Raw genomic sequence first — 15,663 nt, 5'->3', positions numbered from 1 at the left:
ATTATTTAAAAAACAAAACAAAAAAAACATCAAATTTGAAATGTAACACATGACTGACTCGATTGTTGTTTTTATGTATATTTGTGTTTTTATTTGGTCGGCGTTCATTGTTGTCTACTGTGTTTCTTGTTTTTATACTGGAAAGCGCCCTGGGCACCTTTTAGGTTGTTGTATGGCGCTATATAAATAAAATTTGATTGATTGATTGACATGGAATTCTGGGAATACAGTTATTTACTGTAAATTATATATTTTTTAAATTCACTTCCAAAAATGTTATAACAGTCAAATTACATGTAATGTCCAATACAGTTTTTCACCATATATAGTAGGGGAACTTACCGTTAATCATTTAACAGGTTTTTACTGTAGAATTTTTACAGTCTTTTACCATTAAATTCACTGATATTTTTTACAGTGCACTCTTTATGTCAATACCCACTGGTGTGCCCCCTGTGGTAATGCAGAAAATGCAGTGTGTACTTGTGCATCGTGAACACATAATAAAATCACAATTAGAAGCATTTGCATTCAGATACCAGCATAAAGAATTTTTGTAAGTAATTAATTATAGCAATACATGTCATTTGAAAGAGAAATGCTGTAAAAGAAAGTGTTAGCAACTTCAGTTTTGCTTTTTGACATATAAATGTTGAATTCATCAGCTTATGTTGGGTTCAGTGGTGGATTGTTCCAGTACATGTTTTTCCACTCATCTGTACTCTTCATTCAATAGCAGACAATGATGTGCAGGTGCTTTTTGGAAAGTTTGTGCAGATTTGCTAATTCTGTACAGCCTTCCTCCCCCAGACTAAGCGCTGCCGTCCACTCGACACACACCTCAGCTGAAAGACCATCATTAAAAGCAGCTCTGCCACAGGTTTTTATTAGTCATGTACGGCCATTTACCTTTTGAAAAATACAAACAGGTACTCTTCTCTCCCTGGAGAGCTTTGACTAATGCCGCACTTCACTGTGTGTATGTGTCCAAGTTTGTATCTGGCTCTTGTGCCAAAGTTTCATTTCTTTTTGCTATCTCTATTTCTGTCTTAGTGTATTTTGTGTTCTTCACAGGGAGAGGTCTTGTTTTGAGAATGAGAAAGCAAATGCTGACTATTGTAAGTTACGTTGTGCTTCAATGCTTGCGTTCGCTATGTGATACAGAGCACTATGGTAAGAAGACGTGAGCTCTGTTTATCAAAAGCTGGCTGTGAGAATACTTTCTACTGATTTTTTTTCAACTTTAGAGTGGTGTTGAGAACTTTTATGACCTGCCATTCTATGAGAGTTGTTGGCTGTGATTCATATTGTTAGTTATGCGTGTGTGTCTTTGTTGTTCTATTGAATAGAAGGAAAATTGCTGCTGTTGACTCTAAACAAAGGTCTTTATTGTGTAGGACCTGTTCATTTAAAGTACGATTTTGCTCAAAATGCAGTTGTTTGCATGCTGTTTATATCTGACTTATTGTACATAGGCATACATATATGAATGTGTCTAAATGTTGTATCCAGAATGTTGCAGAGGCTTTCCATGAATCATTAATTTGTGTTAAAGGAATAATTCACCTAAAAATGAAAATTTGCTGAAAATGTATTCACACTCAGGCCATTCAAGATGTATTTGAGTTTGGGTCTTCATCAGAACAGATTTGAAGAAATTGAGCATTGCATCACTTACTCATCAATGGATCCTCTGCTGTGAATGGGTGCCGTCAGATAGAGAGTCCAAACAGCTGATAAAAACATCACAGTAATACACAAGTAATCCAGCATCAATTAACATCTTGTGAAGTGAAAAGCTCTGAATCCATCATCAAGATGTTTTTAACTTCAAGCCGTTGCTTTTGGCTAAAGGCCAAAGTATACTTCTTTTTTTTACGTGTTCATTAGCGTACGCGTACAGTCGTATACACAACCTTGCAAAGTATACTTCATTTGACTCGTACGTACGTGTACACAGACGTTTGACGCATGTGCTTTGTGCCCAATTGCAATACCTCTCCTGGCCTAACGGGGCCAGTGTTTGCACAATCTCTCGCCACGAATTAAAACCCATATTAATGTCTTTGTATTCTTTCATGCTACAGTTGTACAAATGAGGATTTTTTCTAACCTCTTCGCACAATCTCTTGCCTATGTAGGCCTCCATTGTCGCTGTCGCTAACCCGCATTCTGGTTTGTTCTGTTTGTGCAATTTTTCTACCTTGTGAATCGATACCCACCCTCCCCCCCCCCCCCCCCCCCCCCCCGGCAAGGTTGCCACCTTGCGGATAAACTAATTATTGCAAGAGAGTTAAATGCGCATGTGCGACCTGCGCGTACGCATAAAAAGTGAAGTATACTTTGACCTTAAGTCCTCTATAATATTGCTTTCTCCTGTGAAAAAATCACCTCTTCTAAATCAGAAGTGAAATATGCACAGTTTACAAGCGAACTGTTTACAAGCGAAAAGTCACATTTTGGCCAGAAGCAATGATTTAAAGTTAAAAAGCCTTAATGATGAATTTGTTTCTTACAAACACGCAGCTTTTCACTTCACAAGATAATAATTGATGGACTGGACTGTATTTGAACTCAGCTGTTTAGACTTTAATTCTGATGGCACCCATTCACTGCAGAAGAGCTAATGCTTGCCAATGATGTAATTTCTCCAAATCTGTTCCAGTGAAGAAACTTTACTCATCTACATCTTAGATTGCCTGAAGGTGAGTAAATTTCTATTTTTTGGTAAACTGTTGCTTCAACCTGGGTCCTCCTTCAGTTCGGCTCACATATGCTGTTGTAATAGAAACTACGAAACTGAATTCAGGTCAGACTTTGCGCTGTTTATTCTCCTGTGTCGACCCCTTGGGAAACAAGGTGAGAAGAGTTGTTGTTTCCGCTCCTGCAGAGGTACTTACTGAGCAGCCACTCCTTTTTCTCCCAAAGGAAGTAGCAAGTAGGGCTATCCGGTGTCCTACTTCCACAGGGTAGGTGGCCTTGATATGTGACCGTAGTGCATTCTGGGTAATCAGCAGGTCACCTTTACTGTATGCTGATGCTGAGTGGTTTAAATACCATTAACACACGAATCTCCTTTAAGCGGTCAAATGCTCCAGTCAGACATGTGTTCTGATATGATTCTCCCCTAGTGAAAATTAAATGTATTTGAAATACATTTGTTTATGCTAAGTACACTACAAATACATTTTCTTATATATGTACTTAATAAAATGCCCTGCAATTGTACTTTTAGTATACTAAACTGGTATACTTAAAGTATACTAAACTGGAACAACTAATTTTGGATTTGATGCACTTTAATTGTGCGGAAGTAGTGCTGAAGTCCAGTTAAAGATATACTTAGTAAATTTGATTGTGCTAAAGTGGAACTATTGCAAGTAGGCTATACTTCAGATACACTTATATATTATATATTTTGCATTTAAAGACTGCATTTTTTGCATTTAAAGATATTATTCAATTTATTATTGATCATACAATCCTCATCAAAAGTGACATTAACAACACAAGAAATGTGCATTGTGCAAAAGTAGTATGCCAAAGTTTAATTATTGTTTTTATGTCAGTAAGTTTCGAGCGATATATCAGTAAATATGTTAATAGATTTGAACTATAGTATGAAATAAATGTATTTTAAATATATTACTTTTTTACAAGGTTACTTAATATTAAGAAGGGAAGAAGGTCTAGATAGAAAAACAGATTATCATAAATCATTTTAAGATTACATCTTAGGCTTTTGGAAATGTAATGTTCTTACAGAAACAGTTCAGATCTCAAGAACAGCGCTTTGCAAACTCTGTGGAACGTCAGCTACAAAAGAACAGCGACATCAAACGCCAAGCACACACAGCACAATCAAGACAACGGAGTGCAGTGACAGTTTACATGGTGCATCTGTCAAATCAGAGTCACGGTGGGTTTATTCTCGTTCCTCCTCTGCACGGAAAAGAAACAGAATACTGTAGCCTTTGCCTTTTGGCAGCAAGATTAGGAAAAAGTCTTTTATGCTTTGAGGCCTAAAGTTCTGGTCCGTTGGAGCATCAGGAGAGATCCAAAGCCTCAGAGGTGTTCAGTGGGCTGAGCAGCTTTATAGCAGCGCACCCGTGCTGGATGTATTTATAGCAAAGCGTGGGTTATGCCATTGCAGGGGCTGCCCGTGTCACATGCCAGAGGAACCCTCAACTGGCAAACCCGAGCCAAGACTTCTGTGCTAAAAATGGATGCTTTAATATTTCCACTCTTACAAACACACAAAGAAAATCTATCTATCTATCTAATTTTGTGTCTGTAAGGCATAGCTGTCAATTATTACACCCACCATCTATTCCACATTCATGGCGTGTGTGCATTTGTGTACGTGTGTATGTTTCAACAGCAATTAAAGCGCATTTGCATACAGTTGCGTTTTACAAACAGCGTTGCAAATATTGACACAGACAGAAAGCGAAAAATCCAAATCACACAGGAAAAGAACATTTGAGCCCTGCATCCTCTTTTAAAAAAGAGTGAGACTGATTAATTAAATCAGTATTGATTAGTTCTGAATAAAATAGAAAAATGGAGAACAATGGGAAGGGGTGAGGACATTGTGAGTTTCCTAATCATATATGCATACTCATACACACACTGGAAGTACAGCAAAATTGGTTTGTCTGCTGCCTGTCATCTGCGGTGAGATGATATATGAGGAATTAAATAGCGTCTGACCTGTACAGCTGTTTTCCTCTCATCAGAAAGGATCTGCAGGTATATGTGGAGAATGAAAATGGGCCATTCTGCAGGATAATAGTTTTATGTATGGAGTTAGTCCTGTCTCGATCTGGACTCTGGCTCTTACCTGTGAAATCACTTACACTACCATAAGCAGGTAATACTATAACGATATACAGTATATAATATACTGATAGTAATGATTGATCCATCTTAGAATATAAATTTTGTTTTTGTGTATTCACAACTGAAAATTTTGTTCGCAGCAGGTTTAAGCTGGTCTCCCAGTCTGACCAGTTGCAAACTCAAAACTGTCAGGTGGGGGTGAAGGGATGGGAGCGAGGACTCACTTGCAGGAGGAAATAGGGCTTTATAAATAATAAAATAAAATAAACAACAAAAACTACCCCGTAGGGGAGAACAGACTGGCAAGGCAGGACAAGGCTGGGCAAGGCAAGACAGGACAGGACAGGACAGGACAGGACAGGACAGGACAGGACAGGACAGGACAGGACAGGACTTCACATCGGGTAAAGACGATGACGAACTGGCACAGGACTGCAAACACAAGGAGATTATAAAGGGAGCAAATGAGGAGGGTAACGAGAAAACACAGGTGTGGCAAATTAACCAATAATCAGGAAACAAGGTGGGTGGGGTCAAGACAATTTGCACGAGAGCACATGGCACATAGAACTAAACAAGACAAGCCATGTGCTCACACAAAAACAAACATGAAAGCCGAAACCCGAACCTCATGCCAAACAAAACACACACACATACTGAGGACATAATAGCGCATGGCCCGTGCAAACTCGAAATCGCACGCTCCCACAGCGAGAACAAACCTGGAGCGTGAGTGTCCGAACCCCGACACGAAACCAGAAATGAGTCTGAACAAGACAGGAGTGCCGGGATCCGAACACCACGCCCCAACATGAAACAGAGCACGCAGACGAGAGAGCGCGCAGCTCGAGCACACTCGAAGCCGCGCGCTCACCAGAAAACAAGACAAGAAGGGAGTGTCAGGGCTCTGTCACAAAACCATGAATAAACTAGACCGAAGTGACAGAACCCTGACAAAAACCCCTCTAAAACCAGTCTGGGATTTTAGTCAGTCTAAGATGTTTTTTTGTTTGTTTGTTACTAAGAAATATGTATTGAACACAGGATTGAATGGAGTGGACAAAATTAACATTTTCAGTGCTTGACATCAATTTCATTCCCACTCTGTAACTCCAACCATGTTCTCTTTTACTCGCTCTTAACTCTCTGTTCCTTTCTTTCTCTCAGACTGTTGGTCTGCAGTCTGGGATTGTGTTTCATTTCCTCGGTCTGTAATTTTAGCAGAGTGAGTTTGCTAAAACTGGCTCTCTTACATTTTTAACATACAAATGTGAATAACACAACGCACACACACACAAAAAAAAGCACAATATACAGACACAAGGGAACTGTTTAATTTCATTGGGCAAACAGCTACTAAATGCCATTACTCTGTCTCCGTAGTAGTGTATATTACAGCAAGAAAAATTCACACTTGCATGTGCTTTAATAAATGTCAGATAGATGAGTGGTTTCTGTGCACACATATGGGTGTAAGCAAGTGGCTTATTGCGTTTACAAAATGACGGCAACATCAGACACTTGTATTCTTCAAAAGAAATAGTTAATACTACTAATAATTAATAATAATAGTATTTAGATTTAGATTTGCAACAGTGTGTTGACATAAAATATATTGAATCAGTTCACTGTAGGCACATTAGAAGTAAAATTATGTGCAGTTCAATTGTTTGATTTCAGCTCAACTACAATTTAGAGTCAGTCATACTATATGCGGAAGTGTTAGAAAACTTTTTTTAGTATAGTGTTCCTATAGCTCCAGCTAAGTGACTTGAGGTACGCTAAGGTCATGGGTTCGATTCCCCGGAAAGCATAAACTGAAAAAACTGTATACCTTGAATGCACTGGAAGTCGCTTTAGATAGAAGAATGTGCCAGATGCATGAATGTAAGTGTATATAATGGAACCATTATGCAATATAAATATAAATTCAAACCATTAGGGCTTTTGCTTTCAGAAGTGACACAGTGTCTAGAAAGCACACCCACACACTTGAGACCATGCTCAGATTCATTAACATAGGCCATTCATTTGCCTCCTAAGGGATGATTCCATCATAATGCATACACTGTTTGAGTTCAGACGTTCTGAAACTCAAAAATATCGAAATTAGGCCAGGTTGTTCATCTCTAAGAAGTTTCTGTAAGCATAATCTGTGTAGGTAATTACTGACTCAGAACAGGTGCTCAGTTCCAAAGTTACAGAATTCACAGCTAATTAAAGCACTGCTAAAATGAATGATTAATTGTTTGTTAATTTAATAGGCTATAGAAAGTAAAATTTCACAGAATGTTGGGAAGAAAAATCACAGGTATCTGTCTAAACAAAACATGTCAATGAAACATCTGCATCTAATAATGGAAAATAGAAGAGAATAGAGAATGGAAATACATAACGTTGAGAGACAGAAACCTGTTAAAGGACAAGAAACCTTGACTGCAACCTGCATTGCAGCTAAAACCGAAGAATCACACTCACGCACATACACACCATAACTGATTTACAGGCACATACTGACTGATAATGCACATACTGACTGTGTGCTGTGCACATACATTAATTCACTTACACATGTGATTGAGCTAGTATGACCAGTGCAGTATCACAAACAGCACTCTAATTGGTCCCTTTGGAGTAGATACGTGCGCAAGCTGGAAAAACATAAAAAGAATCCCAAAAACATGAGCCAAGTGCATTGTACACAAGAGAGACCCCTCCTGTTCTTATCAACATACATACACTACCTATATGCTTAAGTTAGTTTAGATACTAAACTAAGTTTCTCAGTCTGAGCAGCTCCTACACTCTCGGAAAAAAAGGTACAAAGCTGTCACTAGTGCAAAAGCTAAAAGGTGCATCGTTGTACTTTATTTACTGCTGCTAAATTATAAAAAATATTACCTTAAAAGTACATATTAGTGACTAAAGTGTACACATTAGTACCTTTTGAAAGTCTTGTACCCTTTCTTCTGAGAGTGTAAGCAGGGGTTGAGAGTAATATGAACTCTTCTGATTTGTGTGTTTGTAACATCACAAGTAACATTTCAAAGTATAGGCGTCAGAATCATTTATGCTTTCGTGTCTGTTTTATCCTCTTATTCCAGTTTCCTTCATGGTAACATGACAAATTGAACTTCATCATTATGTGTGTGTCCTTTGCTGTGATTTGGAATCAATTTCACAAAGTAAAACCATTTGCTAGTGTTTTTTTCACCAACTGAGGTGTTACACTTTATTTTAAGGTCTCTTAACTAGTTGCTTCTAGTTGCTTGTTAGCATGTATATTACTAGAATATTAGCCATTTATTAGTAGTAATTAAGCACATATTAATGCCTTAATCTACATCCTACCAGTACCTAACTTTAACAACTACCTTTCTAACTATTAATAAGCAGCAAATTAGGAATTTATTGAGACAAAAGTCGTAGTTAATAGTGAATAAGTGTTCCCTATTCTAAATTGTTACCTAAGTCTATATGCAAAGGCTCCTTTTTGATATTCACCTGTTCATTATTCATTATTCCTAGCAAATGTCCATGTGTTTGTTTTTATTTTGAGCCACAGCATGAAAATAACTTTATCTTGAATAACCTTCTCATTGCTTATGTCAAAATACCAATCCAACTAAACAGAAGTTGCTTAGAGGTTGTTTTTCTTTGCTCACTAATATCTCATTTAATATTCATCACTGATATTTTCATTTGATATTTATGTTTCGCAATTTTACTTCTCAAGTAAACTTATCTTGTTTTACATTTTTACTGGACAGCAAGAGACGATACCGTTTAATGTCATTTAAGACGTTAAAAGAGATTTTTTTCTTTTCTTTCCAATAGTCACATATTAGGAGGCACAGATTATTCGACAAGGATATGTATGTGTATTCCTGTAGCAGACACAGACATGCTGACACTTTGACTAGTGTAAATAGCTGTGAGTGAAGACAGTCGTGCTCCTTCTCATGTCTCGTGTGTGGGTTTGCGTAGATATATGTTCTGTTATCCTTTGACAAAGGTCAGTGCACGATCATTCTCTGTCAGCTTGGTGCACCACCCTCACCCTTAACCTCTCTGTCATCTTCTCTCAGTTATTCCTCATCACATGGAGACGCTCTCAAACATGCGCTGACATTGCCATTCTCATTCAGGAGCAGTCTGCATGCAGACACCCTTCAGTAGTTCAGTGCAAACACAGCTGTGTTATGAAACAAGGCTAATGCGCAGATGAACCTCACGGATCCACTCCCAATAACATGTACATGGCTTGGTGAAATGACTTCCTGTGCAGTGATGCCAAAATAATCCAAGTGCCGAAATAAACTCAGAATTTTCCAGGAAATGAAATACAACCCTCAACCTTTTGAACTAAGTTGCCTGGTACCAGATATTGGCTTTTCTGAGTTTGTTTTGCTCATTTCATCAGGTCTCAAGCACAAATCGTTACAAGTCTGTTTGAATGAAAATACACACACATTACTTGAAGTGTTCGATGTTGAAATCGTTTGTTTGACTGTTTCGACAGTTTGTTTGAGCATTTTAACCAGCAACACTGGTTTAATTAGCAATGCTTTGTGACAGGACTATCAGTTTTAAAATAATATAAATATAAAGCTTACAAACAAATAAAAACTACCCTGTTGAAAAAACAGCATATGCTGGTTAGGTATGTTTTGAAGCATAGCTGCTGGTCATGAGTTGGTTTAAGCTGGTCATGTGCTGGTCCTAAGCTGGTCCTAAGCAACTAGCTCCTGCTCAGGACCAGCACATGGCCAGCTTAAACCAGCGCATGACCAGCTAAGGACCATCTTAAACCAGCAGCCATGCTTCAAAACATACATAACCAGCATATTCTGGATTTTTCAGGATAATATAATTCATTATGAATCTTGCAAATTTGTGTCATTAAACACATAGTCATGGATGTCATCTACACAAAACATGCTTAATTTTCAGATCAACATTACTGAAAATAAGATAACTTACAGTTCAGAGAGGGTAAAATGTTGATTCATTAACCACTCTGATGGATTCAGTGAGTTCATTCAGTAAAGGATTCACTAATTCAAACTTGTTGTGAGTCATATTTGATTAATTAAAAGAACTGGATCAAAGGAGTCAGGTGTGTAAAATGTGCTACACATGTGTTTAAGTTGTATATGCTATAATTTTTAAATATTTTTTATATTGCATAATCAGCTTCAGTATTATGTGCTTAGAACTAACAAACATGTACTAAATTCCACAACACTTTCATTTTTATTTATTGCTTCCTGTAAAGTGTGTGATTTGATAGTGTGCGTTCATATGTGTCTACAGTTCATGTGTTACGGGGTTGACGAGACGTGAGACATGCGGATCCATATGCGAGGCTTTATTACAAAACATGGTCAGAAACAGGCAGGGTCAGACATCGGCAAACAGGTATGGTGGAGGCAAGACAGAGCAATCCGTGGAGCAAGCGTGGGTCAACGATCAGCGAACAATATCCAAAGGGGCAAGGCAGAGAGATAATCCAGAGACGAGAGCAATAATCCAAACAGGGAGCGAACAGAGTCCAAACGGCAGAGGCAAAGGGGTAAATCCAGTAAACAAAGGCAGGGTCAGACACGGCAAGGTAAACAAGGCAAGGCAAGACAAGACAAGACTAAGACTATGGCTCTGTAAAGTAGCTATCGCTTGGGGAGTGATAAATGCTAAACAATACTCGGCCCTGAGCAAGAGCAAGTCCCAGGCTTATATGGTGTGTGGTGGTGATTGGAAAATGGTGATCAGGTGTGTGTGATGTGTGAATGGTGACAGCTGTGATCTGTGCAATGGATTGTGGGAAATGGAGTCCAATGTGCTGTGAGTGTAAAAGTCACTGTGGTGAACGGGTGACCTCTAGTGGTGGTTGACAGGGAGAGCATGGACCAGATTCGTGACATCATGAAGCTCAGCTGTCATAACAGACCTCTTCATCAGAGGTGGGTTGATGTGATATGGGCTTGATATGGTTTTGATCCGGCTGAAGACTCCCCTGGTATTTCTCCATGCATGTGCTTCAACTTGGAAAGTCTCCAGAGCAGGAGTTCATATTTAGATCAAGTAATCAGATCTATTTTGATGTTTCTTCTGGCAGTGAACACGTTCATATCTCTGATCTTCTTTGTATGCATGCTGTTTTTTCTGGTATGAGATTGGTAGTGTCTCATCTGTGAATAAATTTTATAGCTTTTATCGAAGCTGAAAACAGCAACTTATGATCTTTGATAGTTTAAATATTGCTGCACTTTGTATTTCTTTCTTTTATGTGTGCTAAAGCATGCATGTATGTGTAGGTGTAATTGTTTTTTTCTGTGTGTGTTTTTTTTTTTAAAGGACACTCAGTGGTCATTATCAGAGGTTATATGTTAAAAGCTTGATTTAAGTGGCATATCTGCTATTGGCTGCTCTTTCCTATCTGTTCTCTATTGATTGCTGTGTGCCAGATTACATTGACCTGTGGTAGAATGGGTACTTTATATTTTATGTAGCTGAGGCAGGTGTAGATAACATTGTATTTATGGTTGTTTCCTTATATGTTTTCCAGACAATAGTTGTCCTTATTTCCTGTGATACATGTGTGTGCCTTGTCTCACAGCATTTACTTTATTTTGTTATGTTATTTTCAGATAGTTCTTGTTCTGTTCACCCCCAGCAATACTGATATAAGCCTAGTAGGGGTGTAACGGTACACAAACATGACGGTCGGGACGTACCTTGGTTTTAACGTCACGGTTCGCTATGGTTTCAGTACAGCAGGGGGAAAAATAAGCATAGAATTGCTTTTTTTTATTATTAATCAGTGGTTTACTGAACAAATTGCTCTTTCTTTAAATAAATTCAACTATAATTACAAATTTCTTTGGGATAAAAAAATCGACTTCAGCTTATAAACTATAGTGATCCCTTTTACATTACTATAAGGTTACAAGTAACACCAGCCTAAATTCAATTACTATTTATTTTTAAATATAATAATCAACACTCAACTTAAAAATAAATTGTATGCAAACATGTAAATTGTACATAATGCAGTTTTTAAATTAACTTATAAATTATAACATTTCTATTTGCTATTAAAATATATTCATTTACACAGTGGCGGTCATAAATGGTTTCATAATAAATGTATTTAAGCATGCATTAAATAATTAAGGCATCACTAACAGGTAAAGTAAAATATAGATTAGATAGTCTAATATTTAGCAAAATGCTCTTCTCTGGACTTCATTTTCTAACAAGCTGTGGACACTGATGACTTAAATTGCAAAATGAATTGCTACGTGACATTTAGTTTACAAGCTGTTTTATTGACGTCTTTCCACGGTTAAAACACTGACTGAGAGATTACATTAGACATGATTTTCTTTCATGTTTATTTCACGTTAAAACTAGTAGTAGGCTAAACAGGAAGGGAAGATTACGCTCGCTTGCTTGTTGTCGCTCGTTTCAACTGAGGCGTTTATACAGCAAACTGTCACACCACATCAAAGAACATCAAAATGTCATTTATTGTTTGAATTTCCTGAAAATTTTCATAATTTGAAAGGTGAGACTTTCTTTCTTATCAAAAACAACAATATATAAAACTGGAAATTTCCAATAAGGTTCTATTTGTGCAGTGGTTAAAGCATTGCTGTATGTGTTCGGTACAGATGCCAAAACGAAATACCCATACAGAACATTTTCGATATGAATACGTGCACTGTTACACCCCAAAGCCTAGGCTTTACTGTGATTTTTAATCCTCCAGAACTTTCAACATCCCAACTCAAAGCATAGTGTTTTTTAAAATATGCATTTTAGTATGTTCCATAGCTTTGATAACCTGTATAAGAAACGATTATACGTTTGATTTAACGTTTGCTTTTTAGATTGCCTGTGTCAGATATACTTATCGGTGTTCTTTGTACTCTTTCTGCAGGATGGTTCAAAGCAGAGGCAGGCAAGGAAGAAGACGGTCTCATTCAGCTCCATGCCAAGTGACCGCAAGATGAACAGCACAGCTGCCTGCATGGCTTTCATGATGGAAGGCTGTGAGATGAAGAAAGTTCGCTCCAATTCTCGCATGTACAATCGTTACTTCCTGTTGGACCCTGACATGCGCTGGCTCCGCTGGGAACCATCAAAGAAAGACTCTGAGAAGGCCAAGCTTGAGATCAAGAGCATCAAAGAAGTTCGATTGGGAAAGAAAACACCCGTCCTACGCAGCAACGGCCTCTCGGATCAGTTCCCGGATGAGTGTGCGTTCTCAATTATATACGGAGACAACTACGAGTCCCTGGATCTGGTCGCCAGCACAGCAGATGTGGTGAGCACCTGGGTGATGGGACTGCGGTACCTGGTTTCATACGGGCGGCACATGGTGGGTGTAGTCGAACCTAGTCAACCCAGTGTAAGAACGTCCTGGATTGGGTCCGTATTTGAGCTAGCTGATCCAGAAAGGCAAGGACACATTGACCTATTCCGGGCCACCCAAATCATCAAGGGTCTCAATCCTGGCATGAGGGAGTCCCGTATTGAACTGAAGTTCAAAGAGCTACAGAAGGCCAAGGACTGCTATGGTGAAGGCATTGATTTAGACACATTTGTAGAGGCCTATTGTGAACTGTGTACACGTCCAGAGATCTTTTTCTTGCTGGTGCAGTTCTCCAGCAACAAAGAGTACCTGGACTCCAAGGACTTGATGATCTTTGTGGAGGTGGAGCAGGGAGTCGAGGGAGTCACAGAGGAAATGTGTCGGGAGATTGTGCACAAGTACGAACCCTCCTCTGAAGGACGTAACAATGGCTACTTGTCCATAGATGGCTTCACACACTACCTCCTGTCAGCCGAGTGCCACATTTTTGACCCGCAGCACAAGCATGTCTGTCAGGATATGACGCAGCCCCTTTCACACTACTACATCAACTCTTCCCACAACGCCTCACTTTTGGAAGATCACTATTGGGGCTCGTCGGACCTCAGCAGCTACGTTCGGGCTCTACGCATGGGTTGTCGAAGCCTGGAGGTTGTAGTCTGGGATGGCACTGACTGTGAGCCCGTGGTCTATGTCGGTAGCTCTGTTGCCTCTCAGCTGGCCTTCTGTAAAGTTCTAGATGTCATTAACCAGTATGCCTTTGAGAGTTCAGAGTATCCACTAATCCTCTGTCTTGTCGCACACTGCAGTGTTCCCCAGCAGAGGGTCATGGGTCAACACCTGAAGAAGATCCTTGGGGACAAACTGCACGTTGATCCTCCCAATATGGAGGATCACTACTTGCCCTCCCCTGAAAAACTCAAGGGAAAGATACTCATTAAAGGGAAAAGCTTGCCTTCAGACTTACAAGACTGTGAAGGGGAGGTCACAGATGAAGAAGAAGGCTTCGAGATGTCCAGGAGAATGATGGGTGGAGACAATAAGGGCCAGTTCAACGGGGTTGGTTGCAAACGGTTACGACTCTGCAAAGAACTTTCTGACCTAGTCACCCTCTGCAAGTCTATTCAGTTCCGTGACTTTGAGACATCGAAACGGGAACAGAAGCATTGGGAGATTTGCTCCTTTAACGAGGTTGATGCCAACCGCTTTGCCAATGAGTTTCCTGAGGACTTTGTTTCCTACAATAAGCGATTTCTGTCACGGGTGTACCCTACTCCCATGCGCATTGATGCTAGCAACATGAATCCACAGGACTTCTGGAAGTGCGGTTGCCAAATCGTGGCCATGAATTACCAGACCCCAGGCTTGATGATGGATTTGAACCTTGGTTGGTTTAGGCAAAATGGCAACTGTGGCTATGTCCTGCGTCCAGCTATAATGCGTGAGGAGGTGTCGTATTTCAGTGCCAATGCTCGTGACTCACTTCCGGGAGTCTCAGCCCAACTTCTCCACATCAAGGTGATCAGCGGTCAAAACCTACCAAAGCCTCGAGGCTCGGCTGCTAAAGGCGATGTGGTAGAGCCGTACATCTACGTGGAGATCCACGGAATTCCTGCAGACTGTGCAGAACAACGCACAAAAACTGTCTCTCAAAATGGTGACAATCCAATTTTTGATGAAAGCTTTGAGTTCCAGATCAACCTTCCAGAATTGGCTGCTTTGCGTTTTGTTGTCCTTGATGATGACTACATTGGCGATGAATTTATTGGCCAGTACACCATTCCTTTTGAGTGCCTGCTTCCTGGTTACCGTCACGTACCACTGCAGTCACTTACAGGGGAATTTTTGCCTAACACCACGCTGTTTGTTCATGTTGCCATTACAAATCGTCGAGGTGGGGGCAAGGCCCATAAGAGGGGTCTCTCTGTGAGAAAGGGCCGCAAAGCAAGGGAATACACCTCCACTAAGACCACAGGGATCAAAGTGGTGGATGAGCTCTTCAGGGCATCAACCCAGCCACTACGGGAAGCAACAGACCTACGGGAAAATGTGCAGGTATGAATTTGTTCTTTTCAGGGTCAATGTTTTTAAGAATCTATTTGCACTGAGAAATGTTTGAGAAATTTATGCATAGGCAGCAACCACTGATATTAAAAGTATTAGTGATATTTGTATTGCTTCGGGAGTTCATTAGATGACACTGTCAAATGTCCTTTTCTCATTAGAGAGCAAAGTTAGGCAGGGGCATGTTTAGAGTTTTGGGGGCCCTAAGCAAGTGGTCTGGTGGGAGGGGGGGTTCCCCCTTAGTAGAAATCACATTCCTTCCTCTTCACATTTAAATAAACCCAATAATAAATGTTTAATAAATATATTTGGTACGAAATGTGAAATTTTCTTGCAATGTCATATGAAGGTCTCACAAAGAAAAAATGGTAAATTCC

General features: G+C 39.5%; 1 protein-coding gene across 1 annotated transcript in view; it reads left to right on the top strand.

Moving 5' to 3' along the window:
* LOC306865639 (inactive phospholipase C-like protein 2) overlaps nt 1-15,663 on the top strand; it is a 78,674-nt gene that overhangs the window by 36,272 nt on the left and 26,739 nt on the right. Inside the window, exon 2 of the mRNA XM_079410362.1 lies at nt 12,788-15,277. Within this exon, the coding sequence (XP_079266488.1) occupies nt 12,788-15,277 (2,490 nt within the window). The remainder of the gene's footprint in view (nt 1-12,787; nt 15,278-15,663) is intronic.

The sequence above is a fragment of the Barbus barbus genome, assembly GCF_936440315.1.
Source record: "Barbus barbus genome assembly, chromosome: 4".
NCBI lineage: Eukaryota > Metazoa > Chordata > Actinopteri > Cypriniformes > Cyprinidae > Barbus > Barbus barbus.
The sequence above is the reverse complement of the archived record's forward strand: the minus strand, read 5'-3'. Positions and strand labels throughout refer to the sequence as shown.